Source organism: Malurus melanocephalus, unplaced genomic scaffold (genome assembly GCF_030028575.1).
Source record: "Malurus melanocephalus ecotype Western Australia unplaced genomic scaffold, MMel_1.1 scaffold_236, whole genome shotgun sequence".
NCBI lineage: Eukaryota > Metazoa > Chordata > Aves > Passeriformes > Maluridae > Malurus > Malurus melanocephalus.
In genome coordinates, this window is record NW_026623468.1 from 817,036 (window position 1) to 832,380 (window position 15,345).

General features: G+C 45.0%; 1 protein-coding gene across 1 annotated transcript in view; it reads left to right on the forward strand.

Annotated features, from left to right (window-relative positions):
• The first annotated feature begins 6 nt into the window (after positions 1-6).
• Positions 7-15,345, forward strand: part of XPR1 (xenotropic and polytropic retrovirus receptor 1) — a 104,039-nt gene continuing 88,700 nt past the window's right edge. The window contains exons 1-2 of the mRNA XM_057374908.1: positions 7-148; positions 7,572-7,623. Of these exons, the coding sequence (XP_057230891.1) occupies positions 80-148; positions 7,572-7,623 (121 nt within the window). The 5' untranslated portion in view covers positions 7-79. The remainder of the gene's footprint in view (positions 149-7,571; positions 7,624-15,345) is intronic.

The following is a 15,345-nucleotide window of genomic DNA, read 5'->3' on the forward strand; positions in this document are numbered from 1 at the left end:
CGCAGTCAGGCGCCGCCGAGGCGGCTCTGCGGGCGCGGAGCGAGCGCGGCCCCGGCCCGCCGGCGGCGGCGGCGGCAGGATGAAGTTCGCCGAGCACCTCGCGGCGCACATCACCCCCGAGTGGCGGAAGCAGTACATCCAGTATGAGGTACGGCCCCGCTGCGGGCAGCGGCTCCGGCCCCCCCGCGCCTCCCGGTGTCCGCCGGGTGCGGGGCGCTGCTGATGGAGAGGCGGCGTGCGTGTCCGCCGCGGCGGGGAGGCTGCGGCTCCGGCGCCGGGCACCCGGCGGCTCTCCGGTTCGTTAATTAATGCGCTAATTGCCGCCGGTAACCTCTTGCCGGGGGACGGAGGTCGGGGCACACGCGTGGTGCGGTGCCGTGCCCGGCTCCGGCGGGCGTTCAGCAGCAGCGCCGGTTCCCGGCCCCGGCGGCGGAGGAGCGGTGACTTTGAGAGGCTCCCGGCCTGCCAAGGGCGATCCCGCCGGGCTGGGCAGCTCCCGGCGCCCTGCCTGCCTTGCCGGGGGCCACAGGTACCGCTCTCGGCTCCCGTGAGCCCCCCAAAACAGGGCACCAGACCCCATCAACTCTCTGAGCCCCCCAAAACAGGGCACCAGACCCCATCAACTCCCTGAGCCCCCCAAAACAGGGCACCAGACCCCAACAACTCCCTGAGCCCCCCAAAACAGGGCACCAGATCACATCAACTCCCTGAGCCCCCCAGAACAGGGCACCAGACCCCATCAGCTCCCATTTTATGATTCTTTTTAAGTAAGGCTCTGCACCTCGCTGTTTCACACTCGAGTYGGGGCGTTTATGAGCAATGTTTACACCAAGTTGTGCTGCATTAATCGTGAATTATCTGCAGAATACAGCTTTTCAGCCTTTATCGCGCCAGCCTGCTAAAGGTCACGCTGATTGCTTCGTTTCGGATTTACCACACCGGTGCTGGGCTTGGGTTTAACTGGACAGAGCTGGAGGTGGTTATTTGTAGTAAAAAAACATTTCCTATTTCAGCGTCAGCAGTAAAAGTGGCAGGTGCCAGCGATGTCTTTTCCACAAGTAATAATTAAATCTAGACAACGGAAAGCTGATTATAGGACAGCCGTGGTCAGCAAAACTTCTTCACTGATTGACTCAGTTAAAACCATGCAACACTTACGATTGTTTGAAGGCCTGTRTTTTCTCCCTAGGACTATAATAGCAATTTATTTATAATATCCCTATTAATCTGTCTGCATTTGCAAGGAAAACCACATTTATCTTAGCTTGCTTTGTTATAATGACGAGCTTGAAAAGTTTATATCTGCCCTTTTCACTCTTCCTTTGTTTTCCTTTACCTGACTGCAGAGGAGCGGATGTTTAAATAAAAACTGCAGTTGGATTTGTCTTTACAACAATATTGTGATCTCCTTGAATTACGTGGAGAGCTAGATGGGCAAATAATGCCATCAGTCTTTGAGGAGGAGGAAAACCATTGTCTGGATAAAATAAAGGACCAGCTTAGCTCTTCATCATGTCTCTGATGGGTTATCCCTGTGAGAGTTGTCTTCTGTTCCTGGGAACAGAAAACTTGGATATCTTCCTAAGCGCAGATTTGGAAATGGGTTGGAGGGGAAGGCAAGGGGGAAATGAAAGGGTGAAAGATCTGGCTGCACGCTGAGCAAACAGCTGGGGAGAGAATAAGGAGACCCAGTGAACTACAACACCTTGATTAATGTGTGAAGAGCTCTGCCCCTCCTCGGCCACTGTTTTCATTAGAGGAGGTTAATTTTCAGCTGTTTTAACTGGGGCAGTGTTATTATGTCATTCTCCCCTCCCCCATGCCCGTTTAAAATGCAGATTTCACTAAAAACTTCCTCCAAGTTATTACTCTTTCTAATCACAAGCAATCTGCTCCTTGGATAGACAGCTTAATGYGGAGTGAACCAAAACACAAACCTCACCCTCCTTTTCAGCAATAACTTTCCAACTCTTTGTTTGCCTTGTTGCAGCTGGCTGGATGTGAGTCAGCCTCCTGCTCATGCATATTACAGTGATGGAATAGCCTGGCATTTATTATTCAGTAGCTGGTGGTCGTGTGGGTGCAGTGCATAAAAGCCCAGCACTACCTCAGTTTACTTGTTGATTATATCTGAGGTAAAAAGCACCCAGCCCTCCTTTGTCCAGAAGAATTCCCCGTTGTTGATTAGCAAGTGTGAGGTTAGCAAAGCCTGTGCTGCTTGTGTGCAGCACTGCTTACAGAAGGTGTCACAGTAACATTAAAAAGCATTATTTGTATATTTAGTAATAATGTTTCTTCACCTTCCAGTTTATATCTTTTCCTTTTTAATTAAAGCAGTAACCACCCTTTCAGAGGGAGAGATCTTGTGTAGGTTTTCAACTCTGGGAAGATTCTTCTTTTTCCCAGGATGTCACATTCAGGATCACAGAATCCTGGAATGGTTTGGGTTGGGACCTTAAAGATCATCTTATCCCATCCCCTGCCATGGACAGGGACACCTTCCACTATCCCAGGTTGCTCCAAGCTCCATCCATCCTGACCTTAAACACTCCCAGGGWTAGGGCAAGCCACAGCWTCTCTGGGCAACCTGTGCCAGGGCCTCCCCACCCTCAGGGAAGATTTTTTGCCTAGTATCTGATCTAACCCTGCTCTCTTCCAGTTTGAAGCCTTTCCTTATGAAAGGACTAAAAAACAATGTAGAAATGGTTTTCTTTAAATCATTCTGTATCATAAAGCCCTCATCTTGATTTTGTACACKGGTATTTATAGTCACTTCTATTGGAGAGCAGGGGACTCGTGCAGCCCTGGAGTGTGGCAGGAGCTGGGAACCTGTGAAATCCTTGGCTGGGATTCCCTGGGGCAGCTTTGCCAGTCAGACCAGGTGGAATCTGTTGGTGATCACATCAGAAAGAGGAATGAGATTGTTGTGTTTGCAGTGCCTAAAAATGTATTTTCATGTTCAGGTGGACTTTAACAATTGGCAGTCTTCAGAAATTCTTACCATTAACATGATCTTCCCCTCCAAAATTAATCAGTTTAAGTGTTTTAAGTGTGCTTGTAGGAAGTATGGAAGTTGTCCAGGCTTAGGGCTGGTACTCAGTCAATTTAAACAGGCAAAAATAAGATATATTTTGGTAGGTGTGACTTGGATTCTTATTTTCTTTCAGCATTAGYTCAGCAGTGACCATTACTGTACATCTGCTTTTTGAGAAAGAGCAYTAGAATTACAGAAAAGAAGAAAAATAGCAATATTCTGTTTTATTCAGCTTTTCACAAAGACGTTTACCATGACTRAGTCAACATTAACATGGAGCTTTACACAAACCTTGATTGACTTGTTTTGGCTTTCCATTCCARATTTCCTTTCAAAAGATTGCATGAAATGATGGAGATTGGACGTGTCACATTTACTGAGAAAAATCCATCCCCAGCTGATGGTTGGGGATCTGAGTTGGTGCAATGACCAGGAGCTTTTCGTGAAGACTGGTGGCAGCAACATATTTCTTTGTGCTGCGATTGTATATTGTTTTTCCTTTTGGAATAACACTGAGCTGCAATTTTAGACTTTAGAACAAATTGTATTGACAAATGCCTAAATTGTGGTAATGCTTCTTAATGATGTTAAACATGCCAAAGTTTTAAACAATTTYGGTCACAATTTCAGGAGCTGGCATCCAAAAACTTCCTAACAGTTCAAAGTAATGYTTCAAGCATCTACAGTTGGTGCTTTCTCTGTGCAAAGCCTTCAGCAGAGGGGAGCGGTGGTTTTGGGGGGTATCTGGCAGTGTGGAGCAGGCAGATTCTCTGTGTGCCACAGGACAGTGACCTGTGGATGTGCCTCACCCTGGCAGCAGCAGTGAATGGGTTTGCTCACCTTTTTTTAGGGGATCTGGCAGTGTCTTTTCTTCTGTAAAGCRAGTCACGTTCTCCTAGCCTGGTATATTATTGCTGTGATAGGCACTGCTTCAGTGCATCTTTTGCCTTAAAGGTTTTGGGCCATTCATTTACCCCTCAGTTCCTTTGGGAAAATATGAAAACAGGAAAAATGGAAACTAGGAAAAATATGAAAACAAAATCCCAACTCACTGTGTCAGACAACTGAATTCTCATTTCCACACAGTAATGAACAAATTCAGGTAACTTTTACATGAATTTCAGCTGATGCTTTTTTTTTTTTTTTCCCTGAGTGTGCTCTGCTTCATGTAATGTTCTTTTTTGATGCATTGAAATTGTGGGGTTGTCAGTCCTCTGTTTATCCAGGAGCCCTCCTGGTTTCCTTTGCTCTGGTGTCACTCTCTGGATTGCTTTCAGGAGGAGGAGGAGAGCATTGCTGTGCCTGCTCAGACTTCTAAATGTGTGTCTGCACGTCCAGCTGATGGAACTGTACAACTCAGTTGTACAGTTGCCAGATGGCTGTTTGGTTGCAGTTAATCTGGCCTGAATTTGTTTATCTGCAGGAGTCTGAGGGTGTTTTTATAGAAAAAGTGATTAATACCTTTGAAATCGCAGCAACTGGGGAGGGAGGAGGAGCAGAGCAATTGTTACAGGTGCACAGTTCATGGGAGAAGTGGGTGAAGGTATGAGTTCCCTTCCCTTTTAGGGTGACCCCAGGTTTTAAGTCCTTTTTCTGTTGGAGAAGAGAAACAGTTTGCTAAGTTTGAGGCATCATTTCTCCCAGACACCACCTGCAGCAGGAAATAGGTGGGGACAGAGGAAACTGGTAGCTGAGGTTGCCTGCTTGCCTTCAGAGTYTCTCTTGCAGAAACAGGCTTTCAGTTTTTGGGAGGTGGCCAATTCTGCTCGTCAAACCCAGCTTCATGATAGGCAGTTCACACCCAGGCTTGCCACCTCCTGACACAAATCTGTTGTGCTATTTCACTATTTGTCCTTCGGGCTGTTAGTGGAGGAGCTTAGAGGAGGATAAGTGGTTTGAAAGACTCCTTTAAAGCAGCTCCTTTTCCCGAGTCTTTTAAGGTTTTTGTCCTTGRTTTTGTTCACTGTTAAGGTTTGATTGGTTGTGTTTTCAAGTGTTTTCTTTCTGCCTTTTTTTTGTTCTCTCATCTGTATTTGCACAAGTTTGCTGTGGGTGCAAGGTGTAGAACTGGCACAGTCTAAAGCAAGATAATAAAACAACCCTTTTTGTCTAGTTTGAGGGCAGAAGGAGTAATTCTAAAATGTTTCACATTGACAGTGATGGATAACTTTCGTAAAAGATCAGTTCTAAAATTCTGTGATCTAGAGGACTAAATAGTTTAGGTGCAAAGGAGCACTGAGCCTTTCACTTTCAGGTTATTAGTTTACTTATATAGGTCAGGAAAGCAGTAACAAAATCTGCTGCCCTGCAGCTGCCAGATTTTACTATGTCAGTCTGCATGGGGAGAGAGTCTGTGGGACAGCTGACACCTTCAGCTTTCAAGATTGCTTAGTGCAGGACTGTCAATGTTGTCCTTTTTAATTTGTTTTTTAAAAAATGACTGGTGAAACCAGAGATAGGCTTTACAGTAGGTTTACGTCTGGGTGGGTTAAGAGATGAGTTGCTACTGCAGCGACTTTCAAAGTGCTGTCTCTTCTGGTTTGTTTATCCTGTGTCGTGTGGTTGTGGCTCATGGAAAAGGTTACARGTAGGTGAGGATGACGAGTGGGGTGGAAAAGGGGGAAGACTTTTTGACCACTTGGTGTGCAGAGGCAGATCATGTGCTGCTGACCACTGAGTCACGGGGGGAAGGGGCTGAAGTGGCTCCTGAGGAATTTCAGAAAAGCACCAAGGATAGAGGAGAGCTGTGCTGCTGGAYTGACTGAGCAGCAGCTCAGTTGGGAAAACAATTATGCAAGTGACCTTTGTTGAGACCTGTGTGGACTCGGGAGTCAGACCTTTGAGAGATGCCAGAGCTGCTGGTGTGAGCAGCTCTGGAGACATTGGATAAACAGAGCTGTCCTTTAGACCTTGTATTTACCTACCAGGATTGTTACAACAGCRCTCCCTTCCCAGCTGCTGAGCTGGTGGTTTTTACCCTGAGGCTCTTGGGGCATTTGTCATTTAGGCTGGGAAGTTGTGTCCTGGGGCATTGTGTCACACACCTGTTTCTACTGTCTTTCAGGGTTATAGAGTATGGGATATGTGGGGATCAGGCAGAGCAGATAGGAGCTAAGAAGATGTGAATAACTTCTGTGTGTTGGATTTCTGCGGGCTCAAAAGTGAGGGARTAAGATCTGGGTTTTGCAGTGGTGGAGGGTACTGACGTTCAGGATGGGCATTGAGATGTGAGGTGTGTGTAAGCAGAGAACTTTGCAGTAGGAATGGCTTCTTCCTGCTGGCTTCTGGTTCCAGAATTATGGTTCAGGTTTTTCATGGAATCCTAGAATGTTTTAGGAAGGGACCTTAAAGATCATCTCATTCCAGCTCCCTGTCATGGGCAGGGACACCTTCCACTAGACCAGATTGTTCCAAGCTCTGTCCAGCCTGGCCCTGAACAATTCCAGGGATGGGGCAGCCACAGCTTCTGTGAGCAACCTGTGCCAGGACCTCCCCACCCTCACAGTAAAGACTTTTCCCCTAATGTTTGATCTAAACCTGCTCTCTGTCAGTTTGAATTCATTTCCCTTTTGTAGTTTCATTCCTAGCCCTTGTCCCAAGTCCCTCTCCATCTCCCTTGCAGCCCCTTTAAGCACTGGAATGTGCTCTTACTTCTCCCTGGAGCCTTTTCTTCTCTAGGTGGACACCCCCAGCTCTCCCAGCCTGTCTCCACAGCAGAGATGCTCTAACCCTCTGATCATCATTGTGACCCTCCCCTGAACTCACCTCATTCCCTCAGTCATTGATCTGAATTCAATTTATGTGATGGGAGTGAGCAAACCTTTAATCTATGCCYGCAGTAATTGCCAGCATCTTAACAAGCAGCATAAAGGAGCTGCAAGTGATGAGCTTTGGGATGTGGTGCCTCCCTTGTGGCTCAGGTGAAGGAGGGGGCACTGCCAGGGGTGCTGAGTACCTGGGACCTGAGGACCTGGTTCTTAATTCTGTCTGGTGCTAATGTTGCCCTTCAGTTCCCACCTTGGGAGGAGGCCATCGCCCTTGGTACCCTAATCCCCTTTCATCATGTTATCCTCAGCTTTCAGAATGTATGTGTGTTTTTGTGCTCCTATCAAACAGTGGTAAGAAGCCCCTGAGGCTGCTTCTCCTCCATTTGCCTTGACAAACTCCTTTGTGTCACGCAACACTTCAGGTTTTGTTGTTATTTCTTTATTTTTTTAATGTAAAGCCTTTAGCATCCTTCTGACTGGGAAACATTTTTCCRAAGGAAGATGTTGAAATGTACAGTTGGAATAAATTTTACAGATGAGCAAGGTAACAGGCTTTAGACAAAGCAGTCAGTAAACATGAACCTGTTTCTCTTGTGAACAGAAATACGTGTGATAGCCTTGACATCACGTACAGTAGCTTTCTGTGCCAATCTGCAGGATAAAAGGGCTTTAATTGCTTTTGTTTTCAAACAGGCGTATCTAAACAGTGTAATTCTTTTTTTCTCTTTTATTTCTAACTGTGTTTCTTGTTCTCTGCCTCTCCCTTGCAGGCTTTGAAAGAGATGCTATATGCAGCTGTGGACCAGGCCCCTTCTATAGAAGGTAAGCAAATTGTAACCCACACTTGTGTTTTTCTTGGCATTGGGYGCTGGACACGTAGCCCTGCTACTTTTCTGTCCTCAGTCCTCCTAAATTGGTAAACTTAATATCCTGATGGGCAAATGCCTGGCCTTTCACAGCCTGCATGCTATTTTTGATTGCTAGAACTCTTTGTCCTTTTTCATTGGGACAATAAATGTCTTTGTGTAGTTGGAGACAGCAACAGCTGGATTCCTCTTGCTTATAAGGTYATTCAGTGGTGGAAGGACTTTTTTCATGGCTTGAGAATAGAGCTTTGTTTTGCTGTGAGAGCCAGCCACTCTGGGAGATAACTGTSCTGGAGAGACACTGGTTCCTGGTTTGTGACTGGTGATTTGAGCTGGAAGAGTCTCATCCCTTTGTTCTGTGTCCTCCCTGAATGCTGTGCTGCCTCTCCTGTGTGGACATGAGGACATCTTCTTGTTSGCATGTGTTTATTGCCTCTGACTACTCTAGATTATTCCAGTAAGGTGTTTGGTTTTAAGCTCTCTGCATTTTGAATAGTTTAATTTAGTGATGATCTGTGCAAAATTTCTTAATGGAGCGCTTTGCTTTCTGTACCTTTCTTCCTTTTGTTGTCTTTAAAGTACTGAAGAGTTTTTGCCTCTGTGTTGCTTCACTCCTTACTTTCTTACCCTTCATGTGGATTTCCAATTGCTTTAAAGCCTCCTTGCCTTTATTATTTTCACTTTGATTGCAGAGTTTATTTTATTAATCTCTGAACGTGGCTCTGGGCTTCTTGCATATTTATCGTGCTGTTCCTGGAGCACTCAGTTGTCTAACATCARTAATGCTGGTCACTCTCCATGTTASCTCATTAATTACTTTCCTTTTGTTGATTAGAACTGGGAAATGAGGTGTGACATGGTTAATATAATGTGAATTTTTTTTAAGCTCCCCCTGCTCTTTGATTAGAATTTTAAAACCAGAGCTGTAGTAGTTAATAGGTTCAGAGAGTGTGTGTGGGATGGGGCAATATGACCTTAAATTCTTCAGAGGTGCATTCCAAGCTGAAAACTGTGCAAGCAATGCTCAGGCAGGTGTGATTTTTAGATTTTACCTGACACATAGTAGCTCACTGAACTCACCCTGCTRATTTGGTTAAATCACACTTTTCTCTAAAGTGCAAGTCCTAGAAGTAGGTTTCTAAAGGTTATGGTCCTAGAATCCAAAATCTATGGGTTATCTTTGGAAAACTTGACAGCAATTGACAAAAGAGGAAATCTTTGCTTTATTATTCTGAGTAGCAAAATTGCTTAAAATCCACCCACAAACCTCACTCCCCAACAGCAGAAGACTAAGAGGAACTGAAGTTTTCTGTGTAGGCCAAACTGACTGTATTAACTTTTAAAGACAACTTTCTAGATTTAATGAAAACCCAGCAGTATTTTTATGGGAGACTGGAGCAATTAYGAGACTTTTTTTTCCTCTCTTCTGTCCATTGATTTATTATTGGCAATGTGAGCAAATGTCTGTGCTAATGAAACTTTGTAGTCTGATGTTGGAATGTGACTCACTGTGTTTGGTTTGGAGTATCTGGGATTTCAAGGTGGGCTTGAGTTTCTAGTTGTGAAAATTACAGTTCCGACATTTTGATTTCTTTATTTTCARTGTTTGTCTTACAGTGGTGTTCTGTAATGTGCTGTGATGTTTGTGTGTAAACACATTTGGCAAAGCAAGAGGARGTGAAGAATAAAATGATATTATATAATATTTATGCTCTTTTAAACACTGTAAGAATTTTAAATTGTGCTTCTGCCTCTTTTGATGCTTTAAAAATCTCGACAGAAGGAAAGCAATGAGTTAAGACAATCAGCATGAGTAGAACAATGTTCTGTTCATTTTTGGAAAGGTTGGGTCTTTTCCTCTGTGCTGTAGAGAATATAATCCAAACTGTTTGGAACCACTCTTTACTTAAGTCTGTCTGCCCACCCTTTAGTGGAGAGCAGTTCCACTAATTCCTTCACCTTTTGTGCTGGAAATGGACCAAGACCATTTCTCCATCCCTGTTGCTTACATCCTTCTCCTTTTTAAGCCCTTCTGCCTTTGTTTGGAAGCTATAGGCCAGGTTTAGTACGTTACTGTGTACAAACTGTGTCCAAAACACTGCTCTAGTTCATATCAGAGGAGATGGAGCAAATTCCTTGAACTTGGGGAGGGAATGTGGTAGCTGGTGTCAGAGGCTGGCTGTTGGCCTGTAGTTTCCAGTTTAATATGGATTTTGCAATGGATACTTGTGTGTTCTGAGCTTAGCACAGGAACTACGGGGCTGTGCTGCTGAAACCCAGCCTCCCAGTATGAGCCTAATGTAATCTCATTTTAGACTGGTCTAACTAAAATCCATTTGTTAATTGATCTAGTTGATCACAGACATGCTGCAGAGTCGGCTTTGATTTACCTTGCATGAATTGTGAGCTAATCTTTGGATAATATATTGGATTGTGAAGACAAGGGAGTTTTGTACAGCAAAGCTGAGGCTGTTCCTGGTTCTTATTCTGCTCGGCTGAATGTGTAATCTGACATTTGTGAATGAATTTCTTAGATTTCTGCTGCAGGCTGCTTACTATGTCAGCCAGTAAAATTTGTGTAYAGACAGAAATGCTTCCTATTGCTTGGAAGAATGCTGAAAGCACTTTGGAAATTCTTTAAAACAACAAAAAAAAGTGCTACCCAACCAAGKCAGGCTGTAAATAATAGGCAAGGCRGGTGATAGGTGAGCCATCTATCATGAATAGCTTTCATTGGGTTTGTATTTAGGCATTTTCTGTTTGTGGTTCAGAATGATTCTTAAGTTCTGTAAGTGATAGTTCCTTGTGCTACTTTAGTGGACAAAGTGCTGCTGGGAATTGAATCTTGGCACTAAATTGTGCAATTTATTATGTGGTTATATGGTTATATGGTGCCTCTTCTCATTGAATCACACCTATGTCTATCTGCTTTTTCCTGGTTCAGGTAATAAACAGACTGTGATTTTAACAAGAAGCTGGTAAATGTGGATGAGCAAAACGTGTCTCAAGGCCATATGGTAGGAAGGAGGTTGTTTATAGCTGTCCCCTGACACTATTGCAAGGTGCTGTGGCTCCCTGTGTTTCATGACAGTTACTCCAGACCGTGGCATGTCTTTTTTGGCAGTTCCTAGCTGTACACATAGATTTCTTTAATCTGTTCAAAGATACATTTTTTTTTTCCTCCATCTGTCTCCTTTGTAATGACAGTTTTTATATGCCAGCGTTATTCCTCCAGATGCTCCTCATCCTTTTACAAGACAATCCCCTGATGAAACCTGCACCATCCTTCCACCTGAGCAACATCTGCACTAAATGAGTGTTCAGTCTGTTMATTCAATCCCGTGCACATCTCTGGAAAAGGTATCAACTGCTGCTTGGTTCCCAGCTGTCTGTGGAGACTTGCCTGGCTTTCTGGAGAGTTCCTTGGAGCTTTGTTGGCTGTTTGTTGCACTCTGCTTGATGTTACTGGAGCAATTGGGATGAAGGGATGCTGCTCCCACAGTGTCAGTCAGCTCCTGAGTCCCTGTGCCATGGCAGAAACGCCTCAATGAAAGTGTGCCAGGTCAGGTACCCCTTCTTGACCCTGAGATCCCTTCAGGAAGAATCTGTGATGGTTTAGAGGTGAAACCCGAGCGTGGCTCTGTTTTCCTCTGAGGCAGAATGTGCAATACTGCAAAAACATGAAATTCTGACCTCTCTGGGAGCACGCTGATTTTTTTTTTTTTTTTGTTTTTTGCATTCCTTGTCCTCCCACTGCTTCCTGTCCCATTTGTCACCTAAGTAAAACAGGTTACTGGACCACTCTTGCTCGGAGTGCTCCCGATTATTCCACTTGGTGAGCAGATGTGTCGGCATCTCCCCAAGCTCCTTACGACGCCGCTCTTCTCGGCTGCAGCGGACACCAAAGTGCAGCTGTAAATTATTTATCCTGATTATCTGCTCCAATGGACAAGGGCCACTCTAAATATTATTTCCTAGAATATTTGCCTTTCAGATATTTAAATTTACCCTCCCTTTAATACCTGTGTAAACAAACGTTGTGGTTGTAATACCAGATCGTACRAGAGCGTCCTGTTGTATCCTCTTACTATGGAGATTACTTATTCCACTTAACCCCAATCCTGAATTCCAGAGACACCTTTCAAACAAGGGTCACGCTGCTTCTGTGGGGATGGAATGGTGTAACAGGGGAGGAATGGGGAGTACTAGGGTAGAATTCAAACCCAAAAGTAAGAGGTGGTGTTAAAGTAACATTGGTCAGTAGGGGAAAAGCTCTAATAGTGACAGAGATCCTCTGCTGTAATCTTTGTGGTCACCTGTTTACTCATGCTGGATTAGGAGAGCAAGAGGTGCRAGTCTGGGACATTCTGTGAGTGCCAGCGCTGGCAGCGTGTTCCGTGTTATTCCACTCTTGTTTCTGCTTTCATTTGCAAAGCTCTTGCCCTGTTAACTGACAGCAACAAATCTTTAGTTTGGATTTGTTTGTGCTACCGAATAAACAAAATAGTATTCTTYAGGGGAATAAATAATCTTGGTGAATAAGCAGGGTGTGGGACATCACATTATTTTCCTTTCCAAAGGAAGTTATAAGCCTGACAGTTTTTGTTCCAYGCAGACATGCTTTGTAGGGTTGATCAAAGGCTTATGGTTTGTCTGTATATATGCAGATGTCTTCTTTTATTTCAAAATAAACATTTATTTCCAATTGCACAACCTTACTTTGTGGCGGGTTGAGGTTTTGTTTACATGGGAATGCTTAAGGCTTAAAAGAGTCTTCAACAGAAGTGCTGCACATCAGAAGCAGCMACAGAGAGATTCATGCTTTGTCTTTATTTCACTGTGTTGTCACACACCCATAAGGACATGGAGGTTGGTATCCTACACCCCAAATTCAGCTCCTTAATTCTKTGCAAGCTGTAATTCAGTCTGGAGGCCTCTGTACTTATGATTAGTGTGTAAACTAAAAAAAATAAAAAATATATATATATATATATATAATCCTGTGACAATCCTCTTCTCAATTGGAGACCTGATGCCAGGTATTGAATTAGCTGTAGAAAAATAGGTTATTGGGCTTGTGGAAAACATTAGCTCCCAGAGCATGCAAACGGTGGACAGGAGGAGAACTTGGCTGCTCACCAGCATTTAGAGAAGGAGATGATGTCTGGTTTCTCCTCCCCTGGAGCAATAAAATTTGAAAGGTAAACAGTGCATATGGTTGGAGTAGGGTCCAGAGAGAACAGCTGGATGATTGCTGAAATATTTGGAGCACAGATGCCTGTGTGAAAATGTRGAGTACCGTGTGTTCATGGAAAAGTGATTTTGCTGTCAGAAGTGGTTTGGTGCTCCCAGCGAGTCAGCACAGAGATCTCTTTGTACCRAGCCCTGCCACTTTCTGTGCCTTCAGAGCAGTGCACACCCACCCACGCTGCTGGGACAGGACTTCCTTGGAGGTGCTGAGCACCAAGAGACTGAATTGTGCTTCACCAGTAATRAATATAACGTGGATGTGGAATAAAGGTCGGGTTGGGCACCGAGCTGCAGTCATAGAGTGGAATCATGGAGTGGTTTGGGTTGGAAGGGACCTTWGAAGGTCATTTGGTCCAACTMCCCTGACATGGGCAGGGTCACCTCCCACTACCTCAATTTTCTCCAAGCCATGTCCAGCCTGGCCTTGAGCACTTYCAGGGATGGGGCAGCCACAGCTTCTCTGGGCAACCAGAGAACAGAGCCCCTTGTGCCAGGGTCTCACCACCCTCACTGTGAAAAACACATCTTTCATGTAGCTTATCTTAAATTGTCCCTCTTTCAGATTAAAACCATTATCCCCTGTCTTAACACAACAGGCCCTGCTTGAAAATCAGTCCCCAGGCTGATGAACGGTGATTGAGGGCAACTTGCTAATTGTGGAGACAGCCAGCCAACACAAGTTTTGATGTCATTATTTACCACAGGTTCTCAAGCTGTGATCTGATCAGGGCCCGGTGTTCTCAGGGTCTTCTCCTGACTGCAGTTCTGGCTTCCTGCAGGTTGGTGCTCATTTGTGGTTTTGCACCTGGCTGTGAACTCTTTCAGTTYTTAGAAACCACTTGTTCCAGAGAATCCATGGGAGAGGTACCCCTGGAGCCAGTGGGAGCTTCCCTGGGGCTCTTGGGGTGATGTGGGACCACACAGGGTAACCAAGAAGGTTATGGGGTGGTTTAGCAGGTTGATCACTATTTCTTTATGACTGAAGCTTGTGACTGTGGTCAGTGGAAATGCTGAGCATCCTCACCCTTTCCACTGTCCCATGGCCAGCTCGTGGCTGATGCATCTGTGTGCACCAGCCTGGAGCAGTGTTGCTGCTGAGCAGCCTTTGCCTTTTCCTCTGCTTTGTGGTGTGCTCTGTGCACCTCCAGCAGCAGCTCAGATTGCTCTGACGTGGTGTGTGAAGAACGTGAGTCCTAAATGTACCAAAGAACAGCTCGAGGCTTGGGAACAGRCAYTTAATTGAATYAKCCWGAGCTGGAAGGGACCCACCAGGATTAGGGAGTCCCAGCTGTTATCCCTGCACAGGGCCATCCCCAAGAGTCACACCCWGTGCCTGAGAGAATTGTCAAAATGCTTCTCGAGCTCTGYCAGCCTTGGTGCTGTGACCACTGCCCTGGGGAGCTTGTTCAGTKCCTGACCACCCTCTGGGTGAAGAACCTYTCYCAAAGAGCCAACCTAAACCTCCCCATGGGAAAGGGTTGCACCAGGGGCAGGTTCCTCTGGCAGCTTTGCAGATCTTCTGCTGCAGAAGAGATGTAGATGATTCCTTCATGATGTGTGTAGGGTGACCACAACATCAGAAATGCTCAGCTGTGTGTTCCCTTTTTTATTTTTCTTTTTCCTTCCTGCATTTGCTTTCTCATACATTAAGATGCCAGGCTGTGGTTACAGGAGTTAACAGTGCTTGTAATTTAGCTGGAATGTGCCAGGTTTTGTGTTAATGGTCAGAACTCAAGGGCTGGAAAAYAGATTTGCAAAGCTGGAAGATTGACAGCCAGCACCCCTGAGACARCAGTGAGACATCAGACAGCACAGTGGCTGTACACATGAAGAGCACTGCACATGTTTATGCAAGAGGCCAATATTTATTGCTTTGTTTCAAAAAAAAAAAAAAGCTTCACTAGACATCTTAACAACAAGATTTAGTGTGTGTGTCTGAGGCAGCTCTGAGGCAGCCTCTGGCTTTCTTGTCATTCCTTTGGCGCTGTGTTTGATATAGGTGACTTGAATTATTAGACAATTAAGATTTTTGGATGAGACTGTAGCTACTTGGTGAATAATGCAACGTGAATTAAGTTTGATTGGTTTCTCTCTCTTTAAAAATGCATGCTTTGGGCAAGGGAATGAGCAGAGAGCATCCCTGGAAGATCTCATTCTTTCACATAATAGTTGTTTGTGAGATGCCTCAGAAAAATGGCCAARCTGCCAATGGCTGTGGAGTGGTGACACCTCTGTGTGACGTGGTGGAAGCCCAAAGGTTGTCCCTTCCTGCTGGAGTGGTCCTTTGTGTTCCTTCATCTGCTGGGAGGCCACGCCACGCAGAGACTATTGCACAATTGGTCTCTCAACGTGGGAAGGTCTGGCTCTTTGATTAAGTAATTTTACAATTAGCAACAGTGTGGTGAAAAGTCAGCCCAGTCCTGGTGAC